The sequence below is a fragment of the Amblyomma mixtum genome, chromosome 3, assembly GCF_055824585.1.
Source record: "Amblyomma mixtum isolate Tamu chromosome 3, ASM5582458v1, whole genome shotgun sequence".
In the NCBI taxonomy this organism is placed as follows: Eukaryota; Metazoa; Arthropoda; class Arachnida; order Ixodida; family Ixodidae; genus Amblyomma; species Amblyomma mixtum.
In genome coordinates this window covers 39,855,662-39,876,532 of record NC_143014.1, presented here as the reverse complement: position 1 = coordinate 39,876,532, position 20,871 = coordinate 39,855,662, and the positions used below count along the sequence as shown (strand labels likewise).

Here is a 20,871-nt window from a genome sequence, read left to right as displayed (position 1 = left end):
GTCGTTTTCGCCGAGCCGAGTGTGGGAAGAGCCTCGTCGGCCACTTCCCAGAAAGTCGCCCTTTTCTGTGAGGTCATCGAGGGGTCAAGTTGAAGTCAAACGACCCGTCAAAATTGCCGCTACGTAGAATCTCCCTCCGTTTCATCTCGGGTCTCAAGATGAGTCGTAACAGCTACCTCCCCCGCCAGACGAGTCTCGGCGAGTAGCAGTCATCGCTGCTGCACGAAGAGACGACTTGCAGAAGCATGCCAGAAGTATGCCAGAAGCCCTCTGCCGCTCGCAACGTGGTCTTCTATTACGCCGGCCAAATTCTTTGAGGCGTCTCTGAAACTTCAACCACATGCGCAAGCAAGCACTCAACTTCCCTCCGAGCAAACCAGTTCCAAAAGAGGGTGCTATAATCCGGTTAGTATAGCCGTTGTGAATAGCCCACACTGAAAACTCCCAGGACCCACGCAAGCTGAGAAAAACCGAACCTGCTACTGTACACCCTCATTTTCAAAAACGCACGAAAAAACTATTAGTATCAATTTTGGTTCATAAAGAGCAATCCGGACAGCTAAAAAGTCCGCGTCCCTTCCGGCATATACTTAGGAAAAAAGTAAACAGCTCCAAAAGCTGCATAATTGAGTGAAAATCACAAACTTTACAAAGACCACTCAGCATTACCACTAAAAACTGGAAACTCGTTTGCCTTCATCCCTGTCTCGTTTTTTTTTTTTCAGTGAGTCAATGCAACCAAAAAAAATGGCAAACACTTATTCCCCGAATTGGACATTCTTTAGCCGCGCCCTGCGCGGTCGTGGTCGGATGGCCGGTCCACAAGCAGGTGCTTCAAGAAAACTGCGTGCTTGATTGGTTCCGCCTCTGCTCGACCTACTGCGGAAAGGGTGCCTCCACCATTTCTTTGTCCCTGCCTGCAGCGACCCCCTCCGACTCACGCGCTCTCTGTGGCGCCCTTTTGTGTGGCTGTCGCGCCCTATTCTTCGTAGCGCAAAGCCTGCGTCTCGTGTCCAACGACTATGCCGTCTGTCCCTCTTTCGGCCCGCCAGGGCAGTCACCTGGGCTTTGATCGGGCCCATCCGCCTTCGGGAAAATTTCACTGATTTTCCTTTTCGGTCATTAGCTTTCGTGGTGCCGTCCCTTGTTGATCTGCCGGCCCTTGTATCAGCATGAACACCTGCCCTAGCACTTCTCAATCGCTTGTCGCGTTCGCGATGTCTGTTCAATGGACAATGGTGCCTTCGGCCTGCAAGGGCAGTCACCTTGGCTTTCCTCGGGCCCAGCCGCCTTCGGGAAAATGACACTGTTGGTTTTCCCTTTTCTTTCACAGTTCTCGCGGTGCTGTCCCGAGTTAATTTGCCGGCCCTCGCATCAGCATTAACACCTGCCCTAGCATTCCTCATTCGCTTGTCGCGTTCGCGGTTTTTCCTGCGCCGCGACGCTACTTGCGGTTTACTACTCACAGTGCCAGGCGGCGGCTCAACTGTTGAATCGTCCACTCCTGTGTTTCCATCTGAACACCAAAGCTCATTTTCCTGCTGCCTTTCTTTCGGAGCAGCATCAAACCCATTCAGGGCAACAGAAACAATCTCGTCTGTACGGCACTTTTCCGGGAACGTTGCGCTCTTCCCTGGCGCTTCACGGATGCCGTCGGGCGATTCCCGTTCACTCTTTGTGTCGCTTAGTACAGCCTCAACTTTCTGACCGCTAGTGCTCGCCAGCTGCACCAGCGGTGTCCCTTGTCTGGTTCTGTCATCGCGTGCACACCGAACCTCACTGCATTCTTTCTGGCGCGGGACTTCAGTCTTATCTGCCAACGCGCTTTCTGTCTCAGGGTTAACAGTAAGCGCGTCACACCTTTCGTTTTCCTCGCGAAGCTTTCGCCTTTCTTGTTCTTTCTCCACACGGAGGCTTTTCTGCGGAATAGTCTCACACCTCTCGTCTGCCTCCTTGTTGAGAAGAGGTACCACTTGCTGGGGACAACCGCCCGACCTCTTGCTCAACTCCATTTCTAACTTACTGAGCTCAGCCTTTAGCTTCAGTAGTTTTGCTTCATTCTCACGTTCGCGCTGACGCCACTTTTCCTCTCTTTCTCGCTCTTCCTGCTGTCTGAGCTGCTCTTTTTCCTGCTCTTTCTTTTTTTGTTGGATGAGACTCCACTCTTCAATGAGCTCCTCATCATCTGCCCCCAAATCAGTAATGGCCTGAATTATCATGGGTTTTCGTGCCAAACCCCTTGTCTCAATCCCCAATTCCTCACACAACAGCAACAGGTCCGACTCCTGCAGTTTCTGTAGGTCCATGATAGTTCTGAGTCTGAGCTATTTCCAAAACAACTATGCAAAAATACCAAACCTCTAGGATTTAAGCACAGGTCTCTACCAGTTCTAAAATTTAACCCTCTTTTTAGAAGCTGGTCCACATCAGAGGAAAAGCCAAGCACTCACCCACACACGTGATCATGACCCGAGATAGCTGCACTCTCGCTGGCCGACCGTTGTTGCCGCTTGTAGCTTCAGATTCCCAATCGCTGATCCACAGTTGTTGGGTCTTCGTATCTCACCACTTCGGATCATAAGGCTTCGGATCATAAGGCTTCGGATCCCACCGCTGTTCACCAGTTGTTACGGCTCGAGGTAGCGTGTCCGGTTGTGGCGTCTCCAAGGGGGCTCGTCCGGGATGAGGAAACGGTTTGAACTTCAGCTGGTTAGAGATTACAAAACTAAGCAGATTTAATGACAAGAAACTGAGACACTTATTTACAAAAATTTACACAAAGAAGAGCAAGGAATCAAAAGTTAAGAGTTCATAGCGTCGAGCGTCTGGATGAGCCTGTTAACCAAGGCTCAGAGCCACTGGATGGACCTATTACCGAAGGTCCAGAGCGTTCGTGCCCACTTTGGTCGCAGGTTATATAGCCCAAGACTCCGCCCCTGCACCAGGCGACATTCCATCGTGACACAAAAGATCGGCACCAGCACCGCCATCGAAGACCTGTTGAGTCCCCTCACTAGGAGGTAACTCATGGGGCACAAAAGATCGCCACCACACGTCACAGACGCAGCTGGCCAAGACACCTGTTTAGAGCCCGCACGTGGGAACTGGCAAGTCCGCATTCCTAAGTCCGCAGTCCGCATTCCTATAGCATTGTGTCGTGTTGACGTCACAGCCGCAGCTGCGCAGGCTTCCTCGGATTCGTTCCGGGTTTTCTTTTCAAGACGAGGGACACCCTTTCTTCTCCTGTTGTCGGTTGCTTCTCGAAGGGGAGGTCGTTTTCGCCGAGCCGAGTGTGGGAAGAGCCTCGTCGGCCACTTCCCAGAAAGTCGCCCTTTTCTGTGAGGTCATCGAGGGGTCAAGTTGAAGTCAAACGACCCGTCAAAATTGCCGCTACGTAGAATCTCCCTCCGTTTCATCTCGGGTCTCAAGATGAGTCGTAACAATGCACAGTTCCCATGTGTCGCTTTGGGACGTTAACAAATTTTTACTCCCAAACTTTCTCACCCACTTAATGGCGCCGGTAGACCATCGCGTTGATACCATTACCAAACTCGCTCAGGGCGTCAGCACAAGTGACCACGGACATTTGAGCTGAGGTGAAGGGAACGACAAACACGGAGGGCGCTTTAACATTGCTTACGTGCTTTGAATGCGTAAGCATTGCCTCATTGTGAGCTCTGTAGCGAGGTTCAATAAAGATTCCTTCCTTTCTAATGACACACCTACTGATTAGCATATACTCGCAAGGAAACGCATGCACTAGGTACGCCTCTATTCCGGAAGCAAGTCGATTCTATAGCATGATGGCCGAGTCGCAAGTCGCGATTTCGGAACACATTCGGTTTTGTGGCCTATGGGTTGCGTGCTCGCCTCGCTATCTGAGGGTCCTTGATTCAATTCCCAGCACATTATCACGAAATTTTCTCCTTCGCTGTAGGCGTCGATATATCTTATGGTTTACTCCTGACTTCAGATGAGAGCATGGTGACGTCACTGAAGAATTTTGCGCCATGCGCGCGCGACGGACGCTGGCTTTCGTGCTGATCGGACATAAGTTTTCATGTTGATATAGGCAAAAGCGTGCGCCATGAATCGCGAAGAAGCGTTTAGCGTCCCGTAGCAGCGTCGTGTAGAGAACCTGCGCTGCCCAGGTGGCAGTGCAGTTATTCCACTAGGTGCCTAGAGAACTGCTGCCGTCAGTCGCTTGGACCGCTACAAACGCGAGAGCACATTCTGAACGATTAGAAGACCGCGTTTGATTGATAGCACTATTTGTCTCGCGTCTGTAGACATAACCCAGATAGCTGACAGGCACCACGTGTGGCTTCGACAGAGCGCAGAAGCTCACGCCAATAAGCTCAGGAAGGTGGCGTGGAATAGCACCAAGAGCGCCCCCAAAACTGCTTGCTCCTCTCGCTGTGCAGTGTGTTACGGCGCTGCAATCGACACGGCAAACTTCAGCTTGAGTTCCATATACTCCGTCGCGTTGCACTTTGGCGATCACGCGGCATTGATTGTCGTCATGTAATATGCAATTCGAAGTGAATATTGCACAAAGACACGCATCTGCGTTGTCTTCCTTAGTGATCACATAGTACAAATATTCTAGACTGTCGACGGTACGTCTTCTCTGCTGGTGAGCTGCACTGCACGAATCACCGTACTACATCGATGTTTGCACCCTGATACACTCAGCTGTCGCTGCAAGACAAATTGCGCGATAGCGTATTGTGCCCACCGGTTTCCTCAAACGGGTACCAGCTTTCCCCCATCTAATACTCGGCTTTGCTGGGTAGCGGGCTTGAGAAAGGAGCCTGTACCTTCAAATCCCGCCACTGTATGAGCTACTAACCGGCGCAAAAAACAAAAAAGGAATAAATGCCCGTATTTCTTTTCCCGCATACAACGGCCAACTGGAACGACTTCTCTCGCCCAACGCCGTGCGCCATACCAGCACTCTTCACTCTAAAAACACCATCGAATAATAAAGGTAGAAAAACATCCGTTAATGCGGTGTTATACAGTATCACTCACGAACTCAAGTAATAAATCTTATGACGAGATTTCCGTGGTACAAAAAGAAATATATAGGCAACTATATGAACTGTTTGAAAACATTGCGACAACACGCTCTCCGGCTTCAAGGACGTCCATTTTGGGGTCTATAGCCGAGGGCAAGGAAGCGGACCACTGATGTCCCCCCGCGCCCTCGACTTTCTGTTCCACCGAACTACGACAATGAACGACGACAGAGCACTTCATTTCGTGCAACATCAGGAGTCACGCTGGCACTGCGCAATCAGGGCACGGGGGAAGCGGTGTCAACGTTCTGGAAAACACCGAGGACGACTGCACGGCGACCGTAGTCCTCAAAAAGGAGCAGCAAAATATTGGTAACAAGGGGTGTATGGCCGGGATAGGGAAACTTCCCGTTGTTACTCAATGCACGTCCACGGAGGGTATTCGAAACACAGTACACGAGAAAGATAGAAAAAAGTGGTAATGGGAGATACCTTAGCATACCACATTTGCTAATGACATTATACCCTGCTGAGTAGCCCACAGTTTGAATTGCAGCAGATAGCTGAGGACCTCAGTAGGCAAAGTCAGAATGGTAGGGGTGAAAACTAGCACGAAGAAAACTAAAGCGTGCAATGCGCAGCAGTCTGGCGAATCTAGCTCTACAAAAATTGCAGTTCTTGCTCTACAGCTAACACTTTCGAAAAATCCCCTAGATAGCATGATCAAATTAGAGAAAGCACATATTCTCGGGAACAAACTGTCAGCCGCGGCGGATGCCAATCATGTTCAAAGCATGCTTATGAGCTAATTAACTCAAATTTACAAAACAACGTTTTACTCAGCACAGTCCAGTGGTTACGGCCATTGGCGAATGCGCAGCTATGGACCAGACGACGTTATAAACTCTTTCTCTAAGGTCCTCCATCGCGAGGAAATCTGGAGCTTCTTTTTTTTTTTTTGCCCCCAAGATTGAAACAGAGCGCATGAGCTGCGCCGGAAGTTCAGAGCAAACTCTATTCCTTGATGACGCGTTGCAATCCTCGAAGCACCCAATTCGAACCGTCCGCGTTCTTGTACCATGACATGCACTTTCCTTTGCTCCACTGCTATCCTTTCTCTTGCACCAGGTGACGAAGCAAAAGAAAGCCCATGCCCTGGTACAAGAGAGCAGGCAGTTCGAAATAGGCTCCGCAGGCAGTGCAACTCGACACCACCAGACGTTACGTCTGCACTGAATTCTCTGCACTGTTTCGGTTTTGTGCAGCCGCCCCAAGTGCAGATTTGGGGCGTGTGCATAAATCAGGCGCTCTTGGGCGCAGGCGGACTACTCCGGAACTGCGATTAGCATCCACCACAAGAAAGAGTGGGAGAGTAGCGTGGATGAAAGAGCAAAAGCTGCCTGCAGCAGCTGGCTCCGCGGCTGTGTGCCGATCGGCTGCTCAGCCCAAAGGTCGCGGTTGCGATCTCGGCCGTGGCGGCAGCATTTTGAGATAGATTGAGGGGGGCGTCTTTAATTGAATAACAGCTAATTTAGCCGGCGTTTAAATCCGCCGACTTGCTACTCTGCGTGGGGAAGGGATTCGGGGAGAGAAAGATGAAAAGAGATGTCAGTCAGTCAGTCATTCCACGAAAAAATCGCCTTGGCCAGGCCACGTAATACGCACAATAAAGAACCGATGTTCTCTTAGCGTGACGACGTAGAAATCAACGGAACCAAAATGTAGTCGACGGCAGCAGAGGTTTAAGTGGAATAATCAGGTTTTATTTTGGTGCAGGGTAGTGCTGGCTGGCGCAACGCAGGGGTAATTAGTAACCACGGCCACAACTACGCTTTTCTCCAGCCAGGCGGTGTTGAAACATTCCAGCGGATACAGAGCCACCCGAAGCCGTCCCCATCTTAAACTTGCAAGCGTGGTCGAACGGGCTATAGTTGGTAGTTCATATTCGGAAAAAACAGCGGACCCTCAAGAAACGGACTGAGCAAGACAGGACGGCACCGCTTAAACGACGGCCGCTATCCCTTGGGCAGCGCCGGCGTCTTCAGCCAGCTGGAGGAGTTTGACCTGTGTCCTCGGGTGGAGGCTGATTATTGGAGCCTTCCAATGATCAGAGCCGGTAATGAGTGAATCGCGGGTAGGGACTGCGGAAATCCCGGTGAATGTAACCTGGATGACAACCACTGCAATGACGACGATGATGAACATCATATGAGAACTTCTGGCTCACAGTGTTAAGCACACAGTAAAGAAGAAACCACCGTCTTCCAAGCTAAGCTCGCTGGCATTGTACTATACCTACGCTCTATTTTTGGCCTCGGACAGAAAACCGTGTACGTGACGGCCACCGAGGTACGCGGATAGAGGCGCTGAATGCTGGTTTAGTTGGTTGATATATGGGGTTTGACGTCCCAAAGCGACTCAGGCTATGAGCGGCCCCATAGTGAAGGGCTCCTGAAATTTCGACCACCTGGGGTTCTTTAACGTGTACTGACATCACACAGTACACGGACCGCTAGAATTCTGTCTCCATCGAAATTCAACTTCCGCGGCCGGGATCGAGCCCGCATCTTTCGTGTCTGGATTCGAGCACCATAACACTGAGCCACCGCGGCGGCTAGAGGCGCTGAATGTGTATCTACGTTAAAAGTACATCTTGCGCCTCCTTCTGCCGATGCAACTCGCTCTGTAGAATGGCGAGCTCTGCCTCCTTGGATCTCGCGATATTAAATTTACAAGGACACGACATATAAAAAGGAAAACGCGGCTTTTCACCTCAGCGTTTTACAATCGCGCGCGCTTTCTTATTCACGGCATCAGTAACACAAACACGGTTGTCTCGACCCGCTGAGCGAAACTTTCACGCCCACCTCCATAGTGCCGACGTCCACCTGTGAAAGTGTACACTCAAAGTACGAGCCAGGTCACTCAGCATCACGTGACCTTACCGTCTCGAGAGCGCCCGCTTTCCTGATCGCCTAGACAAGTCTTCTCAGCCGGCAAGTCAGCGCGCGAATGTTTGGCTGTGAATGTTCCTCGCAGAGATCCAATTCAAGAACGAAGCGATTAATGCCCCTCAAAGGCGGCCCTCAAGCCGATGGTCACGACGTCGTGCTTAATCCCCTTGCACCTGTTTGCCTGACATCACGGGAGCTTGCATATATGGAAGGTCTTGATGTGGATGGTGTATATTTAGGTATATAAAGCTTTACGAATCGCGCACACACACAGGCGAGTGTGGGCAACCGCAGACAGCAGAAATAACTCCAAAAACAAAGGCATATAAAATTTAGCACAAGTGAGTCTCTCCAACGCATAAAGTGATACATAGTGAATGGCTCTGAAGGCAAAACATTAGGAAGAGAACTTTATCAAACCTATGAGCGCACTGTGATCTTAGGCAGTGAAACAGATTGTCGTAGTGCAGAGCTCTGCAGAATCAACCGCAGCTAGTGTCAGCAAGCGACAGTGCAGTAGTCAAATGAAAATTAGGAATGTACTCCTTCCACCTTCTCCGCTATTCAGTTATTGATGGGAAATCGGTATTACAATGAATGAGCATGCGCAGTGGCGCCGTGGGCGCCACCACAGGGTCAGGAGTCCGCGAAGGCGGCACTTCCATTTAGTCGGTCCCGCCAGCCGCTTGTCGAGCAGCGACACCACGGTCATGCGGGAGTGTGGAGGCCTTCTCTGCATGAAAAAAAATTCCACCGGAACATGAGCGCCCGCAAGAAAAGGTGGAAGGCTAAAAAGGTACTGTGAACGGAAGAAAAATAAAGCAAGACAAGAAAAAGCGATATAAACAAAGAATATACTCACGGTGGTACATATCGTGCGGCCGACAGAAGGGTGTGCCACCAGAACTGAACGATGGGGGCACCGTCTGGTTCTGGAACACGTATCCACCACCCTTCTCGATCCGGCTCGACTCTGCAGCGGCGTTCGTCTGGTTGGCCAGCACGTTGACTTCCCATGTGGACCTCGGCTGCACGATGGACGGCGGGTCCGACGTCAGCGCACCAATCCACATCGGGTCCGGGTTCTGGATGCCTCGCATGACCTCCTTGGAGACCTGGTATTCGCCGACAGGGCGCTCCTCTTTGTCGAAGGGCGTCGTGGTCGACTGCATGCTTTGCTCTGACTCCTTCGTAGAGGTTGAGGATGAGGGAACCGACCCGCCCCGCGATTCCCGCCGCACACTGCTGGCACTGGTCGTCAGCGTCATCCTGGTCCAAATTGAACGCATCTATCAGCACGGTCTTCGTCTTCTTCTACGCTTGCCTTCGGCACCGGCCTTCGACCGTCGTCGCCGTCTTCCTCTGTCCTCCTCTCTCTCCGGATCCCCAAGGTGCGGAATAATAAAGGCACGGCGATGCATTAAGATGGGTTCCTGCTCTCAGCTTGACCGCACAGCTACGTTCCTCAGCCTCGATAACCGAATTTCCACAGGGATCGTACTTTTTCTCGAGGTGTGGCGACGTGAGCGTGTTTTTATCGGTCTTTTTTGAAACGAATTTGATCTCTGAGAACGACAGATACGCGCGAGATGTTTTCTGTCTTCCTAAGGTCACCTCAATCACATTCTCCATGAATGTCCCCCCATGGATCTGCAGCTCTCCGAGCGGTGCACCGAGCCCAAGGGGTCGCCGTGCGCCAGGGGCTCGTGGCCTCCTGGTGAGCCTATAGACCCCCCCCCCCCCTTTTATTTCCACAAAATTAATGAATAACAATTGTTTCGATCTCTCTCTCTCTTTCTATCTTGCTCGAAAGACCATGTTTTCCTTGGCCAATTCCACTCCTGCTTTGCTGTCCCTTTAGCTACGAGTCACCTGTTCGTCTGCTTCCATTTCCCGGGTTAAGCGGAATAAGCTTTCGCTGTGGGTCAGCACTTGCCCTGCGTACCCTTTCTTTTCAGTCTCGTCATCTCGTTGGCTAAGTTCGTTACGGGATCAGGGTGGAAATGAAAAATCTTACCGTGTATTGACAGAATCAATAGTGTGGCATGGCCGGTAGAAACTGATAATTTTAACTTGATACTGAAACTCGCGTAAAATTGAATAAAACGATGGTCTGCGGTGGAAATCCACCGGTACCCTCCTATCCACCATGGCCACATAGGGGTATACATAGTCTAGCTATTGTTATATGCATCAAGGTTCCTAGAGTGAAAAAAGGCAGCACTCGTAGCATGCCGGCGCGTTACGCATACGTGCGTAAAAGAGCGCTGCCGAGGCGCGTAAACATTAGCACACAAGTAATGTGGCGGTCCCGAAGGCAATTGACAACACTGCAAGATTACAAGTGTCTCCATTGATGAAGTTTTTATTTTCTTTTTCTGGGGGCGTTTCTAACGCTGCACAGGAATTTCCTCTTACTTTCGAAGGTGAACCCACACCAGTGCCGCATTTCTGCCACAACGTTTTCAATGCCAACGTAAGCGGCGCACATTTCTCTGTCACTACCGCCACGTAGCTCAAAGCGCGATTGAGGTGCCCTCTGCCCCAGGAAGCCAGTTAAGCGCCTTTCCTTTGGCGACCCTCTCAGAGGCTTCACATAAGAATTGTTTTTTGAGGAAATGAAAGGCCGCTGTATCGGTGGACAACTAGCGCCGAAAGGGAAGGGATAAAGGAGGGAGTGAAAGAAGAATGGAAGAAAGAGCTGCCGTACTAGAGAGCTCCGAAATAACTAGAAGAATCAGAATGGGGTGGAGCGCATATGGCAGGTTCTCTCAGATCAAGAATGCCAGTTTACCGATATCCCACAAGAGAAAAGTATACAATAGCTGTATCTTATCGGTATTCACCAATGGGTCAGAACCGTGGAGGCCAGCAAAGAGGGTTCAGCTTAAGTTAAGGACAACGCAGCGAGCTATGGAGAGAAAAATGATAGGTGTAGTGTTAAGAGATCGGAAGCGGGCGGAGCAGGTGACGGAACAAACGCGGGTTAATGACATATAAGTCCAAATCATGAGGAAGAAATGCGCTTGGGCAGGGCGTGTAATGCGAAGGCAAAATAACCGCTGGTCCTTAAGGGTAACGGAGTGGATTCGAAGTGTAGGTAAGCGTAGCAGGGGACGGCAGAGAGTTAGGTGGGTGGATGAGGTTAAAAAGTCTGCTGGGATACAGTGGCCGAGTTGCAAAAGATAGGGTTAATTGGAGAGGCATAGGAGAGGCCTTTGACCTGCAGTATATATAGTCGGGCTGATGATGATGACATCGCACAGAACGGGGGCGCATTTTGCACTTCGCCTACATCGAAACGCGACCGCCGCGGCCAGGTTCCACTTTTTACTGTGAAGGGTAGGATGCTAACACTGGTTTCCAACCAATAAAAACCAGAATAGCCGCATCTGCTCCTATCCCTACCCTTTCGTACACGGCGTGGCTTAGTTGTCCACCCGGAGAGCTACCCCACGCCTTTCTTCGTAATTTAACCAAACCTAACCTACGTGGATTCAATACAAATTCGAGGCCAAATTCGAACAATAACGCCAAAGACGACACGAGTTACTACGAGTTCCTCTATAAGCATCCTAAGCTTAGTCCATGAACTTGACTGTTAGGCATATTTTTTTTTATTTTTTTTTTTGGGGGGGGGGGATGGTTGAGGGCAGTGGAGGTGAAACTAGGCTGTAAGTCAGTCTATTAAGCGATTCAATCATAAATCGCCTATTACCGCTACCCGTTGTCCCCACGCAAAAAATCCCAGTTCCGTTGACTGTCGGTTCTACGATTAATGACGGATCCGAGAATTTTGCAAAGTGCCGCGCTATATATGTTCCCTGAAACTTACTATGTCAAGCGCCAGTATAAAATTAATTTTCCACCACGCGGTCACTGGCGAGTCATGGCCATAAAACAAATTTATCCTTTACACAATGGCCTACTACAAAAAAGTTAAGCAGAATTAAATTCATTTAACAGCACACGACGGCAGTGTGTGTCCGAATTGGTGGACGGGGGAACGATATGGAGAAATAGCCCAACTAATAGTGCAGTCACAAAGTGCAGCCTATATGCTAACGCAGCAAACATTGCATTCACGGTCAGTACACCCCTGCAACGCAAAAATTTTGGTCACACTGATGCAACTTTTTCCCATTTCCATCGAACTTAGCACAACTGCTCACTAATTCAATGTGGCACAATGCTCAGAGCAGAATACTGAAATGAGCTGTAGGCGAGCTGTTTCGTCCAAAGAACTTAAATTCTGCAAAGGAAGCAACTGTGTGTTCCTCAACCATAAAAAGCTGTAACGCTTTCAAATATTCAAGGAGTGTCTGTTTGGTCATCTCGTGAGGATATCATGAATACATAAGTAGATAAAATTTACGTCTCCAAGGGTGTATTTTATATCAATCTTTACTTTTAACTCAATGCTGCGGTGCGCTCGACCTTGAAGTCAGTGTTCAGCAACGCTGTTACTGCTGTTGTCACACTTATTGTGAGCTAACTATCACATCAATAAGTGCCTGTTCAGATAAGCCTGCATGCCCGTTGACATGGGTGGCATTGGGTGTATCTGTTGCTGAAGCAATTACTTGTGCTGACGTGGCTACTGCGAGAAGCCTGTTTCTTCAGTATTTTCTTTCGCATATATTTCTTTTATTTGCGTTCTATCTGCACCCGCAGCACTGGTAGTGGCGCAGTTGGAGGTAGCCATTAGACGTTTTTAGCATACCCGAGTCGTATTAGCGTAGACGTGTACCAAACTTACAGGACGCCTCCAGCGCGCGCACAGTAGACTCGCCCAGCCCCATACATGTCACTGCGGGTGCGTGCGGAAAACCCGCTGTACGACTGCGCTAATACGTCTCAGGTATGGACTCACGAACGGACAAAAATCTGTGGGCAAAGAGACGTGGAAATGTAGCGCTAAAATAATAATAATAATAATACTTTATTGCGCCAAATATTAAAAAAAATGTACAGAAATCCGGCCTGCCAAAGCCTCAAGGGCTTGAGTGGCAGAGTCCGACAGCCAGGGGAACCGCGCAGATATACACATAGGCAAAAAAAAAACACACATTCAAAATAACGGACATCAAATTAGTAAGATGGTGAGAGCAAAATAGACACAAGACTCATGTTACATGAAGGAAAAAAAATCCTCATCAGATTAAATTGCAAGGAAGAAAAACCAAAGTGACATGACAATACCTCAGATCAATGCAATAAATACAGCAGTAACCAATGAAATCACAAGATTTACTTGACAGGTGGTAAAGCACATGCATGATGTCGTAAACCCTCTAATTAATGTATCGCAGCATCTTTTTTATTTTGTATTTAGTTTTTGCCCGGCGAACACTTGGAGGTAACCTGTTAAAGTGAAAGGGAACGTAATAATCTCTTACACGCCTTCCATATCTTGTAGACCGTCGGGGAATACAAAAAGGTTCCTTGGGTCGAAGAGACCGTGTGGGAACATACGGAATCTTATAGTCACTAAGCCAAAAATATTTCAGGACGATCGTTTCCATCAAAAGGCGATCAAAATCAGGCAGAGAAAATACCTTAAAGAGATCAGAATCGGAGGGAAGGCCTAAATCATAGCCGATATTTTTATGCGAAGCATAGCTACCACTACAGCCCTTCACCGTGGTTATGCGCCTCCAAATCACGTGATACATGACGTCACACCACGTGACACGATGACGTCACGACAGTAGAGATACGGGGGCCCACTTCGCGCCGTCGCTGTGGTTGTGCGCCTCCAAATCACGTGATACATGACGTCACACCACGTGACACGATGACGTCACGACAGTGGAGAAACGAGGGCCCACCTCGCGCCGTCGCTGTGGTTGTGCGCCTCCAAATCACGTGATACATGACGTCACACCACGTGACACGATGACGTCACGACAGTGGAGAAACGGGGGCCCACCTCGCGCCGTCGCTTTGGTTGTGCGCCTCCAAATCACGTGACACGATGATGCCACACCACGTGACACGATGACGTCACGGCAGCGGAGAAACGGGGGCCCACCTCGCGCCGTCGCTGTGGTTGTGCGCCTCCAAATCACGTGATACATGACGTCACACCACGTGACACGATGACGTCGCGACAGTGGAGAAACGGGGGCCCACCTCGCGCCGTCGCTGTGGTTGTGCGCCTCCAAATCACGTGATACATGACGTCACACCACGTGACTTGATGACGTCACGACAGTGCAGTAACGGGAGCCCACCTCGCGCCGTCGCTGTGGTTGTGCGCCTCCAAATTACGCGACACGATGATGCTTCGCATTCTCCAGGCTTAACAAAGTTAAGCCTCAGCCATTTTTTAATAAAGATCGTAGGAGAGAATTAATCCTGCACTTCCAGCGAACTGCACAGTGACCATAAATCGTTATGCCATAGCGCAGTATGCTATAACCAAGGGCATTTACGATAACTTCGCGTATTGAAAGCGGCATGTAGTACCTGATGTTGTAAAGCACACAGGAAGCGGTTCGGAGCTTTTTACAAACGTGGGACAAGTGATCATTTCATGAAAGAGCACTGTCAAAGTATAATTCTAGGTATTTCAGTGTATTTGTATAGCTCAAGGGTACACATTGACATTGGGAACAATCAGATCCGTGCAAGAAAAGGTGATGGTTTAAATCTACCTTCTTCATCGGGCTGTGAAAGCATATAAGCTGAGCCTTAGAGCTGTTAACCTTAATTAGGTTGTTTGAGAACCAGTCCATAGAAATTATTGCTGCTGCTTGAAGAGAAGAAATTGTGTCAGAGTAGTACGGTGACTGGGTTACAAGTACAGTATCGTCAGCGTACTGGTACAGGCCTACAGGAACAAAGTTTGAAAGGTCATTCACGTAGACGTTAAATAGCAGGGGACTAATTATAGAACCTTGCGGAACGCCAGCTTTAATTAACAAAGAAGCGCTCTTTGCCCGGCCAATGGAGACATATTGCCTTCTCTGCAGTAAAAAATTTTCCAAAAGCGAAAGAAACACTCCACGGAAGCCTAACCTTCCTTCTTTAAAAAAAAGCATGAAAATTCTTGGCAGTGGTGACGTTGTTTTCATTGCTTTCCATCCGTTTCCTAGGGCTTCGGTATCGAAAACCGTCGTGCAGATTGTTTTCATTAGCCACCGCTAGGATTTTGCGCGTGCGCAGATCGGTCACATGAAACAATCCTCGGTTACGTAAACGGCCCTGAATTGATTTCCATGGGCATATTCTAGCGCAACAGATCAGTAGAAGCGGTTTTTGCGGGTATTCGAGTCAAATCTGCGAGCTCTGCGTGTACCCTATAATTTAGAACGAATTTTTAAAAAATCGCAGCTGCAGTAGCTCGCAACCAATTAGGGCGACACACCTCACCGCGCATCCCCTACTCCGATGTCAGTGGGAAGACGGGGCGAATTTGAAATAGGCCCTTCTTCTGAAGTAGCCACCATACTTGAAGGCTGTGCCATGAGCCCACTGACGTTATCGGTGTAGGTGATGCGATGGTGTATCGCCCTAATCGGTTGCGAGCTTCAGCGATCAGAGATTTGTAAAAAATTCATTTGAATTATAGGGTCAACGCAGAGCTTTCAGATTTGACCCGAATACCCACAAACACAAATGCTACAGATCAGTTGCACAAGAATATACCCATCGAAATCATTTCGGGGCCCCTTTAAGCCCGGTCGCGCGCAGCGCTGCGACGAGGAGGAGGATACAGGGAGAGCACAGGCGGATTCATTCCTGCTGTGCAAAATATAACCTCACCGAGTCTGAGAAAACTCAGCTGAACAGATACATGTACGCACATACACTTACACAGACTGAATATATAGTCATAAAAGCCGCAGTCTCGTAGTTAGGATGGCCGAGCGGTCTAAGGCGCCATATTTAAGCTCTGGTCCTCGAAAGAGGGCGTGGGTTCGAACCCCACCTCTGACAGTATTCCTTTTTATAAGTCTTTTGGACCTGCTGTGAACTCTCTACGCGCGCAACGCTAATACACATTTTTATTAAGCAGCACAGTCATGTTTTTTTTCTTCCCTCTTCCTTTGGTGTTCGGCTACTCATGCTAAAGTCACGGGTTTGATTCCGGCCGCGTCGCCCTTATTTTGATTGGGGCGAAACAGAGAAACGCCTGTATTCTGTGCGATGTCAGCGCAAATCAATTAACCACAGTTGGTCTAAATTAATCCGGAGCCCTCCGCTATACGGTGTCCCTCACAGTCCACATGTATCGCGTTGGGACGTTAAACTACAAACTTTTACTCCTTCACGCTCTCACCCACTCAATGGCGCCGGTAGACCATTGCTTTGGGACCATTAGGAATCTCACCTAGGGCGTCAGCACAGGCGACTACGGATATTTGAGCTGAGGTGAAGGGAACGACAAAAACGGAGGGCGCTTAACACTGCTTACGTGCTTTGAATGCGTAAGCATTGTCTCATCGTGAACTCTGTAGCGAGGTTCAGTAAGGATTCCTTCCTGTCTATAATGACACAACTGCTCATTAGCTTGTCACTACTGTCTATGTAAAACTAAGAGTCCTAATACACAGTCCAGTGTTAGAGGCACCTGAGTGAGTGATTCCTTAAGATGTTCACAGTGTGCACGCTCCTCAACGTACGCTGGGTATTCGGATGAAATATGCTCCACTGTATCTGCTAAGCCGCAGTTGTCGAAATGTGTGCAGTTAGCTTGACCTAAACGGAACTATAAGGCGTTTGTAAACGCAGTGTTTAGACGAAGTCGATGATAAAGAGCTTCCAGATGGCGAGGATGTCTGGGTGACAATCTTGAATTGAGGCATGGGTCGAGGAAGTGCAGAAATTGGTCCAGCATTTTGAAGGCGGCAAAATGCAAAAGCGCCCGTATGCGGAGATTTATGTGCCTGTTAATGAAACCCGTGTAGTCGAAATTAATTTCGATCTCTCCGCTGCAGCGTGTTCCATAGAACTCAGTGTTGCTGTGCCATGTAAAGGTCAGTGAGTGAGCCGAGCGCCGTATCCACGCGGCGGGCAATTTGTAGTTGGGGGCAGCAGAGGTTTAAAAGGTGCACTGAAGAGGAATTTGAACACGTCTTTTTGCCGCGGGAACTTGATCTACTCGTTCCCAGCATTCTCAGAAACTGCGATTTATTGCACTGTGCGGTCTATTTCCGTAATTAAATCGGATTAAAGTCCGGCTCCCGCCTTTTTTTTTTTTTGAACTCCCCGCATACGGTGGAAGGAGTCGACCAACGCATGAAGTGCCTTTCAGCCAGTCGCGTGGCCACTTTGCTTTCACTTTTATTTTGTTTCTTTTAGGTTTCCGTGAATAAATATGTCTAGCCAGAGACTACACAGCTGCAAATTGGGCCCACGGAAATAAAAATACGCGTGGACTCTTTGCTTTCGCCGAACACCACGTATAACTCCGCCGATGGCAGAACGGCAAGTCGCCACGGGACTGGGTGAAATTTGGTCAACTCCTCCCACCATTTGCGAGGAATTAAAAAAAAAAAATTCGGGAGCCCGATGGTAATTTGATATAAATTAGGGAAATCAGGCGCACAGGGCAATAATTCGAAGCTTCTAAGAACGCTCGGAACGTGTAGATCGAGTTCCAGCGGTAAAAATATGAGTTCAGATTCCTCTTCAGTGCACCTTTAAGTGAATAATCAGGTTTGAATTTTGAAGTCGGGTAGTCCTGGCTGGCGCAACGCAGGGGTAATTAGAAACCACTGCCAGAACTACGCCTTTGTCCAGCTGTGAATGTAGCCTGGATGATTAGCACTGTAAAAACGACGATGATCAACACCACATCGGCACTTCTGGATCAACGTGTTGAGCACAGAATAAAGAAGAAATCACCCCCTTCCAAGCAAAGTTAGATAACATTGTACTTTATGAACGCTTATTTTTGAGCTCGGACAGAAAACCGTGCATGTGATGGACACCGAAGTCCGCGAATACAGGCACTGAATGCGTTCCTACATGAAAAGGCGAATATTGCTCCTTATTCTGCCGAATGAACTGGGTCTGTAAATGGCGAGCACTGACTCCTTGAGTGCCTGCCACCTACTGCACAAGCAATATAAAAGGGAACACGCAGCATGTCACTTTTGCGTTTTGTAATCGAGCCCACTCACTTGTTTACGGCATAGGCATACACAAAAACGGGTGTGTCGTTCCAGTGAGCGAAACGTTCCCGCCCTCCTCCAGGGTGCAATAGTGATCCCTATGTAAGTACGAGCCAGGCCCGCCAGCACCACGTGACCTTACCGTCTCCAAAGCGCCCGCTTCATGACCACCTGGACAAGTTTTCTCGGCCGAAAGGTCAGAGCGAATGTTTGGCTATGAATGTCCCTCGTAGAGATACAATTCAAGAACGAAGCGGCGAATGCCACTAAAAGGTGGCCCTCAAGCCGATGGTCGCGACGTAGTGCTTAATTCCCTTACAGCTGTTTGCCTGACATCGCGGGAGCCTTCGTATAGAAGGTCTAGATGTGGATGGTGTATACTTGTGTATGTAAAGCGTCACGAATCACGCAGACAGACAGGCGTGTGTGGGCAACCGTTGGCAGCAGAAATAACCCAAAACACGAAGGCACATAAAATTGAGCACGTGTGGGTCTCTCCACCGCATAAAGTGCGTCGCAGTGAATGGCTCTGAAGGCAAAACATTTGGAGCAGAACTTCATCAAAACTATGAGCGCATTGTGATCTGAGACGGCGAAATGGACGATGGCGTACTGCAGTGCACTGCAGAATCAATCGCAGCTAGTGTCATCTAGCGACAGTGCAGTAGTCATATGAAAGTTAAGAAGTTTCTCTCTCCAGCTTCTCCGTTATTTAGATATTGATGGGAAAACGGTATTACAATGGTTCAGCATGCGCAGTGGCACCGTGAACGCCACCGCAGCGGCCGGAGTCCGTGAACGCGGCAGTTCCATTCAGTCGGTCCCGCTAGCCGCTTGTCGAATCGCGACTCCATGGCCAAGCAGGTGTGGAGGCCTTCTCTGCTGGGAAAAAAATGTACCGGAACATGAGCGCGTACAAGCAAAGGCGGAACGCTCAAAACGGTACAGTGAACAGAAGAAAATGAACGAAGACAATAAAAAAACGATGTAAACAAAGAATATACGCACGTTGGCAGATATCGTGTAGCCCACAGAAGGGGGTGCCACCAGAGCTGGACGATGGGGGCACCGTCTGGTTCTGGAACACGTATCCGCCACTCTTCTCGATCCGGCTCGATTCTGCGGCGGCCTTCCTCTGGCCGGCCAGCATGTTGACCTCTCGTGTGGATCTCTGCTCAACGACGGACTGCGGGCTCGACGTCAGCGCACCAAACCACATCGGGTCCGGGTTCTGGATGCCTCGCATGACCTCCTTGGGGACCTGGTACTCGTCGACAGGGCGCTGCTCTTCCTCGACGGACGTCGTGGTCGACGCCATGCCTTGCTCTGACTCCATGATGGAGGTCGACGGTGACGGAAATGGAGTGCCATGGAAATATCACCGGACACTGCTGGCCCTGGTCGTTGGTGCCTACCTGTTCCGAATGTTGTTGTTGTTGTAGCCTTTGACGGAATGGCACATACCCACGCTGGGGGATCGGCCAAGAATCGGGAGGTAAAGGTTGATATTCACCTGTACATATTAAAGGCAAAAGAAAAGCACACGGGAGTGGAACACCGGGGATGTCTACCGCAAGAAGGGCAGGGAGAGGAAGGAAAAAAATAATAATCATATATATATATATATATATGGGTTGCGAAAGCGTGAAGTACTAGACTGCTTATAAGAATATATAGCGAAGTATACGCTTCGTTAAAGGAAACATATTTATTCTACTCGACGCTTCGATCGGAGCGTCGAGTTGAATAAATATGTTTCCTTTAACGAAGCGTATACTTCGCTATATATATATATATATACCAGGGTTCCCAGCTAAATGTAACCAAGCTTTTAAAAAACACGGGATTTCCTAGCCGTCTGAAACAAAATGAGGGTTGTTTAGAGTCTCGTGACCTAGTCTGCACTATTTTTTTCGTTCTGCAAGGTTGACTAATTAGTTAAGCTTAATTAACTAACTTTTTAATTACTGACTTGAGGAACAAAGTGTCAATGGAAAAGTTGTAGATCGCTTTGAGAAGCAGCTTACTGAGACATTTGCAGCAAAGTGATATTTACGTAAAGTAGTTTTTTTTACTGGCTTTTAACCATAACCCGCACAATAAGAAAAAGCTTCCACATGACAACTGTGCCACTTCAACGTCCCAAGACGCGCCTTAAAGAATAAAATTCGATTTTTCTGAAGTCCTCTCCTCGATAAGACTTTGGGTGCACACTGGGGCAGAGAAGTGAGCGAGCAGCTGGTCACGTGATAACTTTCTTTTAAGGCCAATAAATGAATCTACGTAAATCGTAACTTGACGGAAACAGCACTACTAGCGGTTTTTCGAGGCGATCTAAAACATTTGAATTTACATTTTCGTCCTGAATTCAATAATTAAAAAAATAGCTAATTAAACTTATCTAATTAATTAACTTTGAAGAGCGAAAAAAATACCCAAGACTAGGCCACGCGACTATGAACAGCCCTCAGTTGGTTTCACTGGTCTAGGACACTTTGCCTATTTTTAAAGTTTCGTTACATTTAGCTGGGACACCCGGTATATATATATATATATATATATATATATACCAGGTGTCCCAGCTAAATGTAACCAAGCTTTTAAAAAACACGGGATGTCCTAGCCTTCTGAAACCAAATGAAGGCTGTTTAGAGTCACGTGACCTAGTCTGCAGTATTTTTTTCGCTCTTCAAGGTTAACAAATTAGTTAAGCTTAATTAACTAGCTTTTAAATTATTGACTTGAGGATCAAAGTGTCAATGGAACAGTTGT

The 20,871-nt window shown here is 48.7% G+C and overlaps 1 protein-coding gene and 1 non-coding gene across 2 annotated transcripts; one reads left to right on the top strand and one right to left on the bottom strand.

The window, feature by feature from the left end:
* Window positions 1-15,835: 15,835 nt before the first annotated feature.
* Window positions 15,836-15,919, top strand: TRNAL-UAA (transfer RNA leucine (anticodon UAA)). Its single transcript has one exon. It is a non-coding gene; the product is annotated as a tRNA-Leu (tRNA).
* A 2,926-nt stretch (window positions 15,920-18,845) lies between these two features.
* Window positions 18,846-19,417, bottom strand: LOC149349807 (importin-7-like). Its single transcript, XM_089575503.1, has 2 exons — window positions 19,108-19,417; window positions 18,846-18,976 (listed from the first exon to the last, which is right to left on the bottom strand). The coding sequence occupies exons 1-2, from the start codon at window positions 19,415-19,417 to the stop codon at window positions 18,846-18,848; spliced, it is 441 nt and encodes a 146-aa protein (XP_089431629.1).
* Window positions 19,418-20,871: the final 1,454 nt, after the last annotated feature.